This window comes from Balaenoptera physalus (assembly GCF_965194825.1).
Source record: "Balaenoptera physalus genome assembly, chromosome: 15".
Classification (NCBI taxonomy): Eukaryota; Metazoa; Chordata; class Mammalia; order Artiodactyla; family Balaenopteridae; genus Balaenoptera; species Balaenoptera physalus.
This window is the reverse complement of record NC_138894.1, coordinates 44,402,239-44,417,807: the sequence shown is the minus strand read 5'-3', so window position 1 is coordinate 44,417,807 and position 15,569 is coordinate 44,402,239. Positions and strand designations below refer to the sequence as shown.

Below are 15,569 nucleotides of genomic sequence, written 5' to 3'. Positions count from 1 at the left end.
TTACAAAATGGGCAGAACTGAATAGCCAGTTTTTTCAAAGAGGACATGCAGATGGCCAACAGGAGCATAAAAAGATGCTCAACATCACTAATCATCAGGGAAATGCAAATCAAAACCACAATGAGATACCACCTCACACCCATCAGAATGGCTATCATCAAAAAGAACACAACAAATGTTGGTGAGGATGTGGAGAAAAGGGAACCATCATACACTGTTGTTGAGAATGTAAATTGGTGCAGCCACTGTGAAAAACAATATGGGGTTTCCTCAGAAAACTTAAAATTGAACTACCAGCAATTCGACTCCTGGATATATATCCGAAAAAAACCCAAAACCACTAAGTCAAAGAAGATACATGCACCTCAATGTTCACAGCAGCATTATTTATAATTGCCAAGGTATGGAAGCAACCTAAGTTTCCATCAACAGTTGAATGGATAAAGAAGATGTCTTATATATATACATTGGAACACTACTCAGCCATAAATAAGAATGAAACTTTGCCATTTGCAGCAATATGGATGGACTTGGAGGGCATTATGCTAAGTGAAATAAGTCAGAGAAAGACAAATACTGTATGATATCACTTATATGTGGAATATAAAAAATACAACAAACTAGTGAATATAATAAAAAAGAAGCAGACTTATAGAGAACAAACTAGTGGTTACCAGTGGGGAGAGGGAAAGAGGGAGGGGCAATATAGGAGTGAAGGGAAACAAAGGGTTATTATGGGATTACATAAAATCATCTGTGTGAAACTTAAAAATTATAAAGCACTATAAAATTGAAAGATGCTTTTATTCAATTAAAAAACCCAACCTATGGGTAGGTACTATATTATTATCGTCATTTATATACATTTTTAAAAACTCAAAAGTTACTGATCTTGAAGGGAACTTATGACCCAAATTCCATGTATCTACCATTACACCTTCCCATTACACCTTGCTGATTTGGGGTAAGGATAAACCCAAACTCCTTAACATGGTCTGGATGTAATAAGGAGTAGAGTACATTTCTCAGAACTGAAAGAAAGCTGATGTAGCTGGAAAGCAGAGAGGTGAGAGTGGAGGGGCCTTAGATGCCATATTAAGGAGTTAGAATTTATCCCAAAGGTGACGAGAAGCTGCTAAAGGGTTTTAAACAGAAGAGTGAAATTAAAAATTATGATTTTTTTGACAAGGGGTCTGCAAACTTTTTTTCTAAAACACCAGATAGAAATATTTTAGACTTTACAAGCTATATAGTCTCTTGCAACCACTCAACTCTGCCATCATAGAGTAAAGCAGTCATACACATTACATAAATCAGTTTGGCTGTGTTCCAATAACACTTCACTTATGGACACTGAAATCTGAATTTCACTATCATGTATTTTTAATATCATATATTTTAAAGTGTTTTGATACTATTTTTCTTTTGATTTTTTTCAGTGATTTAAAACTGTAAAAAGCCATTTTGGGGCTAGATTTGGCTGGCAGGCCAGTTTGCTGACCCTAATTTAGAAGATGTTCACTTAGGCTACAGTGTAAAGCAGACAAAGAGGTCCTTTCTGGCCCATTTCCTCAGGTCCAGTACCTACATACTGACTTTTTAATATTCAAGGCCTATTGATATCATGCTATATGTCTTTTATCCTTCTATCTCTGATAGATGCTAATGCAAAAAGAATATTCTCAGGTTAACCATTATACTTTTTAGGTGACCCCTTTGCGTTCAATGTGGTCATATTTTTATTCTTTAAGGAAGAGATATCTTGGCAGTAGAAGATAATTTACATGTAGGAATAATCCTGTTTATTTTAAAAACTTTTAAATTCAAAGAGGTAATATTTCTCAGTATATAGGCTAGATGATCATTTAAATAGTAATATTTGATCTATTAGAAAACATGATAAATTCTTTAGGCAATTTCAATATAGAGCTTCAAATGTATATAGTAGAATTATGAGCTTAAATGGAGCTTTGTTTAAGGCCTTAATGCTCTCTTAAGGCTCTTAATGCTTCCTTAAGGCAGATCTTGGGCTATAAAGAAGCAAAGTTACATAGCAAGAATAAGGATGTAGCATTTTGATTGTTCACTTTTACAAATAAAAAGGAAAGTAAAACTATTTCTCTCATTCCCTTATTTTAGGTTTTTACCTTTTACTAGTAAAAATCCTTATGGGTTAGGGTTAGGGCTAGCCTATCAGCAGAAAACCTATTTGGCTTTAAACTAACATGGAGACTTTCTTTATATTGTTACTGCCTAACTGAGACTAAATGCTGAAACAGATATGATTTGAAAAAAATTTATAAGATGGCTTTGATAATTATGTATTAATTAATAGCCAAAGCAGCAAAAATTACACAGCAATATAATAATACATTGAGAAAGAAAGTTTACCAGACACTAAATGTTTAAATACTCATCTCTTCAGTTCTTATCTTGGCTAGAAAAAAGACTGGGACTATAGACATAAAAACAATAAAGAAATATGAAGAAAATCTACCTTTACTTGTGAGTAGTGTCAGAGGTGAGAAGGTGGAGATAAAGAGTGAAAGTCATTGGGGTCAGAAAATCTAAAAAGTGTTGTAATTAAATTTCTGACACTGTGATGTTTGCATGCATAGACTTTGGTGAAAATAATAAAATGTTCCCTTAATATACTAATATGCCTGATCAATTTGACCTAACAAAATACAGATGACCAACAAAAGGCTCATACATTTGAAGTAATTAGATTTTTTTCATGATCAATGAAGGCACAATTTAACTGAATGATGCAAAATTAGAATTTAAATAACAAATTCATTCCAAAGTCCTGAACCCATATTAACATCTAAAGCATCAAAGCTTAATTTAAACTACAAAATGTCTTCATTTGTGCAGAAGATTCAGGTAAAAGAGCCTTCCAGAAGTTTTTGTTGTTTTCAAGAAGCTTTTGCTTCATTGTTTCATTGACAACAGTGAAATCTCTGTGGAGCAGAATATGCTGGAAAACCAGGAACCCCACCTTTGTTTATCTGATCTCACTGGACGCTGTGATGAAAGATCTTATAAAATAAGAACCTGATACAGAGCACAAGGATCTGTAAGAAACTGGTTGATTTTACTGTTCCGTAGCTAATAAATGGAGGACTAAAGCATATTTGAATTTGTATCCTCTTGGATCCACTTTGCACTGTGGATACTTTAAAAATACAAGTGAGAACATTCATAATATATTACTTCTCACTAAAATCTAAGGGACAAACTGAGCACATTCAAGATCTAGGGGACATGTTTTGCCCTATGTCCTGGTTTCTGAAGTTGTACTTCTTTAGAGAATGGATTAGAAAGACATTTAAGCTTGTTAGATACAAAGGTGTCATCCCCTCACATCAACGTACATAAGGAGAAACGTTCAAGAATTATAAATTCTTAGAAAACATAAAAAATCCTTTGGGTCTGGCAAGGAAAATGTCAACAAGTCAAAAGAGGCTAGATGGCTATTGACCAGTTTCATGAAAGCAGAGCTGCAAGCCAGGATGGAATAATGCTTTCCCACCATGTGTCGAAGGCACAAATGACACTAATCCTTTTTAATGGTCACAAAAGCTGACAAGTTACTCAGCCTTAGAACTGAAGGCACAAAATCATCTCTGGGAATGACTCACCATAAACAGGTCACGAGCACCAATGTCAACAGCTAACAGAAATGCCTTTTCAAATCTCTGGTACCTATAAGGAAGAAAAGAAATGTTGTATGTTGTGAACAAAACTACAGAAGAGGAGAGAGCAGTTTGTTTAATTTACTTATGTGTTACTGTTTTTGTTCTGATAAGAAAAATATTCTCAAACAGGAGGGACTTTGCCTGCTGGGATCTTCCCTATGTGAACTCTTATTGTACTTAGGAGGAGCTGAGGCACACAGCCCTGTGGAGGTGTTCAGTGCAACTTTCAAAGATAAACATAACCAGATTAGGTGCTGCTTAATGTGGAGAAATGATAGCTTAGGAAATAATGTTTCTCATTATATTTTACTTTGTTGTGTTTTGTTATGTAAGAGAAAAGTATGGGGATATGGAGAACATAGCAGGATAAGAGCAATTAATAAATCATATAATTATACTTTTATGTTTCTTAGGTAAAACTTGAGAAGTCAAATGTTGCATTATTACAAAACTCTCATATTTGTGAGTTTGGAAAAAATACGCTCTCTGTTGTAAATGAAAATAATAAATGGTTTCTAAGATTTTTTTTTTTCTTGGAGTATAGCTGCTTTACACAGCCGTGTCAGTTTCTGCTGTATGTACAGCAAAGTGAATCAGCCATACGTATACAAATATCCCCTCTTTTTCGGATAACTATTTTTTAAAGATACTACTTTTCTACTCTTTTATCCTATCTTTCCTTGAGGTAAAACTGAGAATTTTCTTTGTGAAAGTTTAATTCTAGGCTAAAATACATGAGAACAAACTTCAGTTTAAATTAATTACCTCTGTAGAAATTTTAAAATCCTGAGAGAAAAGCATGTCACAAACACAATTTGCACAGGATTTGGGAATGAAAGTTCATCTTTATTTTGTCTAAACGTTGAGACTTACATATAACTGTCAGTCTTTCTGACTCAAGAAACAAGAAGATAAATAACCAAGTTGTTCTCTGTTCTCTGTTTTATATTGTGAAATAAAATGGTATAAAATATAATGATGTGCCACAACAAGAGAAGCCACCACAATGAGAAGCCTGCGCACTGCAACGAAGAGTAGCCCCTACGTGCCACAACTAGAGAAAAACCCTCATGCAGCAATGAAGACCCAACGCAGCCATAAATAAATAAATAAATAATAAATTTATTTTTAAAAAATATATGAGATTTCAAATAAAACGTGTCAGAAATGTATAATATTATTATTGACAGAGTACATACATTTATTAGTGAAATAGCTAATACAATTAAAATTCAAACACACAAGGCTTATTATTATTCCATATGAGCTGGTAGGTCCAGAACCTGAAACACTTCACAATTTCCATGCTGTGTTTGATTACTGTTATCCCATCTCCTCCCTGGCTCTACTTACTAGTATCTCCAGTATTTGCTTGAATCCCTTTCAACTATGGGAGAGCAGAAGAAAATTGTGTTTATTTTTGTTCCAGGAAGCTGAATGATTCATTATATATACAGTGGAAGTGGGATGTAATGAGGAAGAAGACAGAGGATCAGCAAGTTGTACTATTCGATACATTCACTGCCATTTTGCATTTGTTGCCACTCCAATGAAACTTTTCTAGCAGTAGTAAATTATCCATCTTCTAATGTTCAAACTTAAAGATAAGTTCTTATCTTGTGTGCCCTTTTGGCCATATCTGACCCTATTAACTTCCCCTCCTTGAAACCCTCTCTTTCCTTGCATTTGGAGATTCATTCTTTGTTTCCTCAATTCTTAGAATTCATCTTCTGAGTCTCCTTTTTAAATTAATTTTTCTCTGCCTACTCCATGAAGTTTTCCCCAGTAACCTTACCCACTCCTATGGCATTGATAATTATATCAATGACCCATAAGTCTCTAGGATCCATTTATTTCCTGAGCTCCAAACTCTTTATTTCCAGGAAACTCAAATTTAACATGTCTAATATGTCCATTGATACATAAATTTGGCAACCATATATATGATTAACTGAAATTGGGAAATATGAAATTAAGGTGGACAGGTCAGGAGGTACTCTTCATTCTAGGTGAGAGGTAGTGATTAACATTATGATAAAATGAAAGAGTTGGCGTTGGCATCTGGCAGTATGTTCAACCAAAAATATCAAAGGGCACTCCCAACTAGATTGCTTATAAAATATATGTTAAAGTACAACACAGGACTCTAAAAAAAGGGAAATTTCCAAGGGTACCACACTCTCAGTAAAAAAAAAATTACCAACTAACCAAAGTCCCTTGATTGAAACTACAGTAAGAATCCCTGAGCAGAGAGCAAAAATGGGGGGAAAAAAGGCAGAACTACTCTGGACCATCACCCTCAGTAGACTGAGCCCTGAACAAGTCTCAAGGTAAAGGGGCTAAGCCTGAGACTTTTGATTAAGACATGGGCTAAAATGATCCCAGGTTATTAGTGCCCCTAACTTTGGTAGAAAAAATAAAAAGAAAATTCATGCCTGGATTAAAGCACTTTTGATAGAAGCCATCAGGATTGCCATAAATTAAAATAAAACAAGTATGAGTTCACAATGAAAGATCACTGAATACAAAAGAAAACAAGCTACTGTGATGGAAAATTAGAAAATAAACAACAGATTTTTAGTTCTCCAGGGATTTCAGATCACTGAATTATTAAAGTTAGAATATAAAATAATTCAGCATAAGATTTTAAAAGAAATAATTATGGAACCATGAAAATAAGCATACAACAGGATATAATAAAAAAAATTACCAGGTAGATTTTTTTAAGAAATAAAATAGAACTTTTGGAAATGAAAACCTGAACTGGAGTTAAATAATTTGTCACAAAGAGAGAATTAGTGAAGTAAAAGAGGCATAAGTAAGGAATTATAGAAAATGTACAGAGAAATGAGAAAAAAATATAAAGAGAGGTTAGCAATACAGAGAACATGGAAAAGTCTAACATGTCTAATCAGGTAATTAAGTTAAAGGCTGAGAATTTTCCAAAGCTGATAAATGATATGAATCAATAAACACAAGAGGGACAATATATATCAAGCAGGATAAATCGAAAAGAATCTATAATTATGGACATCTGTAATGGAAATGCAGAACTCCAAAAATAAAAAGATCTTAACTGCCAGAGAGAAGACAGATCACCTACAAAGGAACTACTGATACAGACAGACTGACACCAGACCTCTCAATGGCAACAATGGGATGTAGAGGACATTAGGGACATACTTTCAAATTATAGAGAGAAAATAAGCATTACTCTTGTATAATATGACAGTGGAACTTTCTTTCAACAATTACAGAAAAATAAAGACACTTTCAGATATACAAAAACTGAAAGCATTCAACAGATCTTCAATAAAGGGACTTCTAGGGAACATAACTCAGGAAAAAGGAAAACGATCCCAGAAGGAAGGTTTGAGAAGCAAGAAGGAATGGCTTCAAAAAAAAGGATTTGGTTAATATACAGGTAAATACACATAGACATACATTCACACACACAAATGGTCTGATATTTTTAAGATCAGAAAATACTAATTACATATATCATGTAAATCAAGTGCTAAGGTCTTTGCTTTTTGTACTGTTGAAGATAATAACTGTTTCATTTTGGTAACTATGCATAGTCAGATTTCAAATAGTAACCACTAAAAGACTGTATAAATTGCTTGAATAGCAGTATAGGTAGAGGGGGTTGAGGCTGAGTGAATTGAAAAAGAAAAAAATTCAAGAAGTATTAAAAAAACAACCAAGAACAGTGGATCTATGCTGGTGCCCTGGTGAAAACAACAACTGAGAGACAGCAGGGCCAACTGCTGGCATACCCACAGTTAAGGTGTGGCCAAGAGCAGTGCCAACAACAGTGTAATCTGAGAGCTCGCACAATGGGTGAAAGGTGACACAACAGAGCACACCCAGGTGAGCAGCTCCAGAGGAGGAATACTCAGTGGCTTCTCTGCCAGTGGGAGTGCTCCAATCCCACCTACCTGACACCACAGATCAGAACACAGGTAAGAAACGGATCTGGGGGCCTCTACTCCAGCAAATAGGGAGCAGACCATGCCCCTGTCAAGGCAGTGACAACCACAGAGCATGTCTAATATGTCCACTGTCAATTTGGCAACCATATATATGATTAATTCAAATTGGAAAATATGAAATTAAGGTGGACAGGTTAGGAGGTACTCTTCTTTCTAGGTGAGTAATGATTAACATTATGATAAAATGAAAGAATTGGCATTGGCATCTGGCAGTATGGACAACTAAAAATATCAAAGGGCGCTCCCAACTAGATTGCTTATAAAATATATGTTAAAGTACAACACAGGACTCTAAAGAAAGGAAATTTCCAAGGGTACCACACTCTCAACCAAAAAATAACCAACTAACCAAAGTCCCTTGATTGAAACTAGAGTAAGAATCCCTGAGCAAAGAGCAAAAATGGGGGTGGGGGAGGCAGAACTACTCTGGACAGTAGTCGAAGAATGGGATGTAGAAGATAGTAGGGACATATCTTCAAATTATAAAGAGAGGATAAGCATTACTCTTGTATAGAATTTGAAAAAGAATAGATCCATGTATATGTATAACTGAATCACTTTGCTGTACACCTGATCAGAATATTGTTAGTCAGCGATACTCCAATATAAAACACAAAGTTAAAACAAAAAGGAAAATCCTAAAGATGCTACCAGAAAACTACTAGAGCTCATCAATGAATTTAGTACAGTCACAGGATACAAGATTAATACACAGAAGTCTCTTGCATTCCTATATGCTAACAACGAAAGATCAGAAAGATAAACTAAGGAGACAATACCACTTACCATCACATCAAAAAGAATAAAATACTTAGTAATAATCCTACCTAAGGAGGCAAAAGACCTGTACTCAGAAAACTACAAGGTGCTGATGAAAGAAATGAAAGATGACACAAACAGATGGAGAGATATACCATGTTCTTTGATTGGAAGAATCAATATTGTCAAAGTGACAATACTACCCAAGGCAATCTACAGATTCAATGCAATCCCAGATTCAAATTACCAATGGCATTTTTCACAGAACTAGAACAAAAAATCTTAAAATTTGTATGGCTACACAAAAGACCTGAATAGCCAAAGTAATCTTGAGAAAGAAAAGCAGAGCTTGAGGAATCAGGCTCCTTGACATCAGGCTATGCTACAAAGCTACAGTCATCAGAACAGTATGATACTGGCACAAAACCAGAAATATAGATCAATGGAACAGGATAGAAAGCCCAGAGATAAACCCACAAACCTATGGTCAATTAACCTATGACAAAGGAGGCAAGACTACACAAGTGAAGAAAGACAGTCTTTTCAATAAATGGTGCTGGGAAAACTGGACAGCTACATGTAAAAGAATGAAATTAGAACATTCTCTAGCACCGTACACAAAAATAAACTCAAAATGGATCAAAGACCTAAATGTAAGGCCGGTCACTCTAACACTCTTAGAGGAAAACGTAGGCAGAACATGCTTTGACATAAATCGCAGCAACATGTTTTTGAATCCACCTCCTAGAGCAATGAAAAGAAAAACAAAACTGAACAAATGGGACCTAATTAAACTTAAAAGCTTTTGCACAGTGAAGGAAACCATCAACAAAACGAAAAGACAACCCACAGAATGGGAGAAAATATTTGCAAACAAAGCGACCAACAAGGGATTAATCTCCAAAATATACAAATAGCTCATGCACCTCAATATAAAAAAAACAACCCAATCAAAAACTGGGTGGAAGATCTAAATAGACATTTCTCCAAAGAAGACATACAGATGGCAAAAAGCGGATGAAAAGATGCTCAATGTCACAAATTACTAGAGAATTACAAATCAAAACTATAATGAGGTATCACCTCATACTAGTCAGAATGGCCATCATCAAAAAATCTAAAAACAGTAAATGCAGCAGAGGGTGTGGAGAAAAGGGAATGCTCCTACCCTGCTGGTGGGAATGTAAATTGGTACAACCATTATGGAAAGAAGTATGGAGGTTCCTTAAAAAACTAAAAATGGAAATACCATATGGCCCAGCAATCCCACTCCTGGGCATATATCCAGAGAAAACCATAATTCGAAAAGATACATGCACCCCAATGTTCACTGCAGCACTGTTTACAATAGCCAAGACATGGAAGCAACTTAAATGCCTATTGGCATAGGAATGGATACAGAAGGTGTGGTACATATATACGATAGAATATTACTGAGCCATAAAAAGGAACAAAATAGGACTTCCCTGGTGGCGCAGTGGTTGAGAATCTGCCTGCCAATGCAGGGGACATGGGTTCAATCCCTGGTCTGGAAACATCCCACATGCCGCGGAGCAACTAAGCCTGTGCACCACAACTACTGAGCCTGCACTCTAGAGCCCATGAGCCACAACTACTGAGCCCACATCCTGCAACTACTGAAGCCCCTGTGCCTAGAGCCTGTGCTCTGCAACAAGAGAAGCCACCGCAATGAGAAGCCCGTGCACTGCAACGAAGAGTAGCCCCCTACTCGCCGCAACTAGAGAAAGCCTGCGCGCAGCAACGAAGACCGAATGCAGCCAAATAAATAAATAAAAAGAACAAAATAATGCCATTTGCAGCAACATGGATGGACCTAGAGATTATCATACTGAGTGAAGTAAGTCAGACAAAGACAAATATCATACAATATAACTTATATGTGGAATCTAAAAGAAAATGGTACAAATGAACTTATTTAGAAAACAGAAATAGAGTCACAGATACAGAAAACAAACTTATGATTACCAGGGGTGAAAAGGGGGGCAGGGATAAACTGGGAGACTGAGACTGACATATACATAATACTATACATAAAACAGATAACTAATAAGGACCCTACTGTAGAGCACAGGGAACCCTACTCAATACTCTCTAATGTCCTATATGGGAAAAGAATGTAAAAAAGAGTGGATATATTTATATGTATAACTGATTCACTTTAGTGTACACCTGAAACTAACACAACACTGTAAATCAACTATACTCCAATAAAAATTTAAACAAATAAAAATGAAAAACAAGAAAGGAATAAAAGGAAGCACAGGAAAACAGAAAGCACAAAGGAAGATAGAAACAGCTCAATATAAAAATAATCATATACATGGACTAAACTCACCAGTTTAAAGACAGAGTATCAAACTGGAAACGTAAAATCCGGTTTTATATTATTTATAAAAGCCACATCTAAATCATACAAAGAAGGTTAAAAGTAAAAGGATAGAAGAAAATAGAAGACAATTATTGATAAGAATGTAAAGTAATGCAGCCACTTTGGGAAAAAGTTTGGCAGTTTCTGAAAATATTACACATAAATTTGACATATAATTACACTCAATTTCATGGCAATTCCTAGGTATCTACTCAAGAGAAATGAAACATACCCCAGAGAGACTTACACTCACGTATACACAGTGACATTATTCATAATAGCTTAAAAGTAGAAACAACCCTAATGTCAATCAACTGATGAATGAACGAATTAAAATACGGTATATCTAAACAATGAAGCAGGTTTCAGCAATAAAAAGGAATGAAGCACTGATACATACTACAAAATAGATGAACTAAAAAAATTACGTTAACAGTTAAAGAAGCAATATTGTATGAGTCTATCTATATGAAATGTCCAAAAAAGATAAATCTATAGAAACAGAAAGTAGATTTGTGGTTGGCTAGGGTTGGGAAAAGGGAGTGACTACAAATGGGCATGAGGGATCTTCTTGGGATAAAGGAAATGTTTAAAATTAGATCAAGATAATGGTTTACAAATCTGAAAATTTACTAAAAATCACTGAATTGTAGAATTAAGTGAATAAATTCTATGGTAGTTAAATTAAACCTCAATAAAGTTTTCTTGTAAAAAAGCTAAGGTAGCTATATAATCAGATAAATGGTTAATTGAAAAAAAATTATTAGAGATAGAAAGAGTAAGAACAAAATAATAAAGGTTTCATGTCTCCAGGAAGATAGAAAAATTCTAGACTGGATGCATTTAATAAAATAGACTAACAATATACAGATCAAATCTCTGATAGAATTAAAATAAATAATGAGCCCACCAACAAAGGGGAAAGTTCAAAAGTTCTATCTGAATTTTTGCTAGGCCAAGCAGTAAAAAAATTCGTAAAGAAATAGAAGTCTTAAACAACATAATTACACAGCTGGATTTAATGGATACTAGAACTTGTCACTCATAAATTAGTGGATACACATCTTCCTCAAACACACATTGAATCCTTACAAAATTATGTTAGTAAATAAAAGAGCATGTCTCAATAAATTTTAAGGAATAATATATATAATGAGTCTGTCAACAATGCAGTTTTTGATAGAAAGATAAGCAATAAATCCATATGCATTTAGAAACTAAGAAGTCATTAGTCAAAGAAAAAATTATAATAGAATTTAAAAATACTTAGAAGTAAATGAAAAACGAGCAAATGAGACACTTGAAGGGAAATTCGTAGCCTTAAGTGTTTGTATTAAGAAAAGAAGAAAGGTTAAAAATTGATGAGCTAAATATCCCATTTAATAATTTAGACAAAAATAGAATAATCTCAAAAAGACAGTGGAATAAATGTCTGAAGTACTCAAAGGAAATAAGACTGTCACACAGATTCTATATTCAGCAAAAAGTATCTTTCAAGAATGAAGGTGACATAAAGACATTTTCAAGGAAAAAACACCTCTAAGATATGTATCTCTAGTAGAACTGCAGTATAAGAAGGGCGAAAGGAAGTTCTTTAGGCTAAAATAAATGATATCAGATGGAAACTTCAGTTCTTCAATAAATAATGCGAAGTACTACAAGTGATCAATGTAAAGAAGATCATTTCCTTTATTTCTTTAACATACATATGTCTGTTTTAAGCAAAAATTATAAAATTGTTTTGTGGGGGTTATAACATATGTAGGTAATACATGTGGCAACTATAGCATAAAGCAGGAGTCCCCAACCTTTTTGTCACCAGAGACCAGTTTCATGGAAGACAATTTTTCCATGGACCGGGTTGGGGGGAGGGATGGTTTGGGGAGGATGCAAGCACATTACATTTATTGTGCATTTTATTTCTATTATTATTACATTGTAATATATAATGAAATAATTATACAACTTACCATAATGCAGAATCAGTGGGAGCCCTGAGCTTATTTTCCTGCAACTAGATGGTCCCATCTAGGGGTGATGGGAGACAGTGACACCTGAAGTGTGTTGCTTATGTCCAGTCTACTCCGTAAGATGCAGCTTAATTGTCACTTGCCACTCACTGAGAGGGTTTTGACATGAGTCTGCAAGCAATTGATTTATTATGGTCTGTGGTGCAGTCAGACCTCTCTGTTAATGATAATCTGTATCTGCAGCTGCTCCCCAGCACTAGCATCACTGCCTCAGCTCTACCTCAGATCATCAGGCATTAGATTCTCATAAGGAGCATACAACCTAGATCCCTCACATGCGCAGTTCACAGTAGGGTTCGCACTCCTATGAGAATCTAATGCCACCACTGATCTGCGGAGCTCAGGTGGTAATGCAAGTGATGGGGAGCGGCTGTAAATACAAATGAAGCTTCGCTTGTTCACCCGCTGTTCACTTCCTGCTGTGTGGCCTGGTTCCTAACAGGCCACAGATTGGTAGCAGTCCATGGTCTGGGGATTGGGGACCCCTGGCATAAAGGATGAAGTGTGGTGGGTAAATGAACCAATTGAGATGTAAGATTTCTACATTTTACATGAAATAGTACTATATTAACTCTAAGTAGACTGTGGAACATTACGGATATATAATGCAACCCTTAGAGCAGCTAAAAAGTATAATGTAAAAGAGGTATAGCTAAAAAAGCAAACAGATAAAACAAAATTCTGAAAAATATTCAAATAATCAAAAAGAAGGAAAGAAGGAACAGAGGAACAAATATTAGAAGAGATAAACAGAAAACAAATAAAATGGTAGATTGACTTTCAACCACATCAATAATTACATAAATATTAACGGGTTGAACACTCCAATTAAAAGATAAAGATTGTTAGAAAGGATTAAAAAAAGCAAAACTCAACTATATGCTGTTTATAAGAAATCCACTGTAAATATACAGACACAGTGTGAAAGTAAATGGATGGAAAACAGTGAGTATAGGAATGCTAGAATGGCTAAAATTATCAGATAAAATAGACTTCAAAACAAAGAGTAGTGTCAAAGACAGGAAGGAATAACGGGAACACACAACAATCATAATGTCTCCAGGGTGAGCTGCAGTTGCCTCCTGCCTCTTCAGGAGAATCTCCAAGATCAGCAGGTAGGTCTGACCCAGGCTCCTAGCAGATTACTGCTTCTGTCTTGGGTCCTGGAGCATGTGAAATTTTGTGTGTGCCCTTTAAGAGTGAAGTTGCTATTTCCCCCAGCCCTCTAGGATTCCCAAAAGTAAGCCCTTCTCGCCTTCAAAGCCAAATGCTCTGGGGTCTCATCTTCCCAGTACAGGACCCTTGGGCTGGGAAGCCTGATACAGGGTTTGGACTTCTCACTCCTTTGGAGAACCTCTGCAGTAGTAATTATTCTCCTTTTTGTGGGTTATCCACCCACGGGTGTGGGACTTGACTATAGCATGACTCCACCCCTACTACCTTTCTTATTGTGGCTCCTTCTTTATATCTTTAGTTGTATTAGATCTTTTCTGTTAGGTTCTGGTCTTTTTCATCAATGGTTGTTCTGCAAATAGGTGTGACTTGGTTTGCTTGTAAGAGGAGGTGAGCCCAGGTTTTTTTGTTTTATTTTTAAAGGAACATTTATCTATCTATCTATCTGTCTATCTATCTATCTATCTATGGGCGTTGGGTCTTTGTTGCTGCCCACGGGCTTTCTCTAGTTGCGGCAAGTGGGGGCTACTCTTCGGTGCTCGGGCTTCTCACTGCAGTGGCTTCTCATTGCAGAGCATGGGCTCTAGGTGCGTGGGCTCAGTAGTTGTGGCATGTGGGCTCAGTAATTGTGGCTTGTGGGCTCTAGAGCACAGGCTCAGTAGTTGTGGCGCATGGGCTTAGTTGCTCCATGGCATGTGGGATCTTCCCAGACCAGGGCTCTGAACGTTTGTCCCCTGCATTGGCAGGCAGATTCTTAACCACTGCACCACCAGGGAAGTCCCGAGCCCAGGGTTTTTCTACTCTGCCATCTTAGCTGATCTCCCACGGACCGTACTGTTTAATTTCCATATGTTTGAGAATTTTCAGTTTTCCTTCCATTATTGATTTCTAGCATAATTTTACTATGGTAAAAAAAAGTATGCTTTGGGTGATTTCTGTCTTCTTAAATTCATTAAGACTTGTTTTATGTTCTAATAGTGGTCTATGCTGGTGCATCTTCCATGCTCACTTTAGAAGAATGTTATTCTGCTGCTGCGTGTAGAGTCCTCTGTATGTGTCTGTTAGATCTAGTCAGTGTATACTGCTGTTCAAGCCCTGTATTTCCCTATTGATCTTCTATGTAGATGTGTTATCCAGTATTGAAACGGGTGATGAAGTTTCCAACTATCATTGTACAGCTTTTTACTCCCTTCCATTCCATCACTGTTTGCTTCATATGTTTCGGATCTCTGTTATTTTGGGGCACATATGTTTTAATTTATTATATCTTCTTGATGCATTGTCCCTTTAAGGATAATGTTGTTCTTTACCTCTTCTAAAACTTTTTTACTAATGTCTATTTTGTCTGATGTTAGTAAAGCCACCCTATCTTGCTTTTGCTTGGAATATATTTTTCCATCCTTTCATTTTCAACCTATATGTGTCTTTGAGTCTACAGTGAGCCCCTTCTAGAAAACATACAGTTGGATCACATTTTTTCCCACTCTTTCAATCTCTGTACTTTAATTGATGGGATTAATCC

The 15,569-nt window shown here is 35.8% G+C and overlaps 1 protein-coding gene across 28 annotated transcripts in view; it reads right to left on the bottom strand.

Moving 5' to 3' along the window:
- The window catches only part of WDPCP (WD repeat containing planar cell polarity effector), a 420,975-nt gene that overhangs the window by 187,820 nt on the left and 217,586 nt on the right, over positions 1 to 15,569 (bottom strand). For all 28 annotated transcript variants that reach the window (XR_014253957.1, XR_014253958.1, XM_082426596.1 and 25 more), the window contains exon 13: positions 3,645 to 3,708. Coding sequence is in view for 26 of the 28 variants with exons in the window: in XM_082426596.1 (XP_082282722.1) it covers positions 3,645 to 3,708 (64 nt within the window). In the remaining 2 variants the exon portion in view is untranslated. The remainder of the gene's footprint in view (positions 1 to 3,644; positions 3,709 to 15,569) is intronic.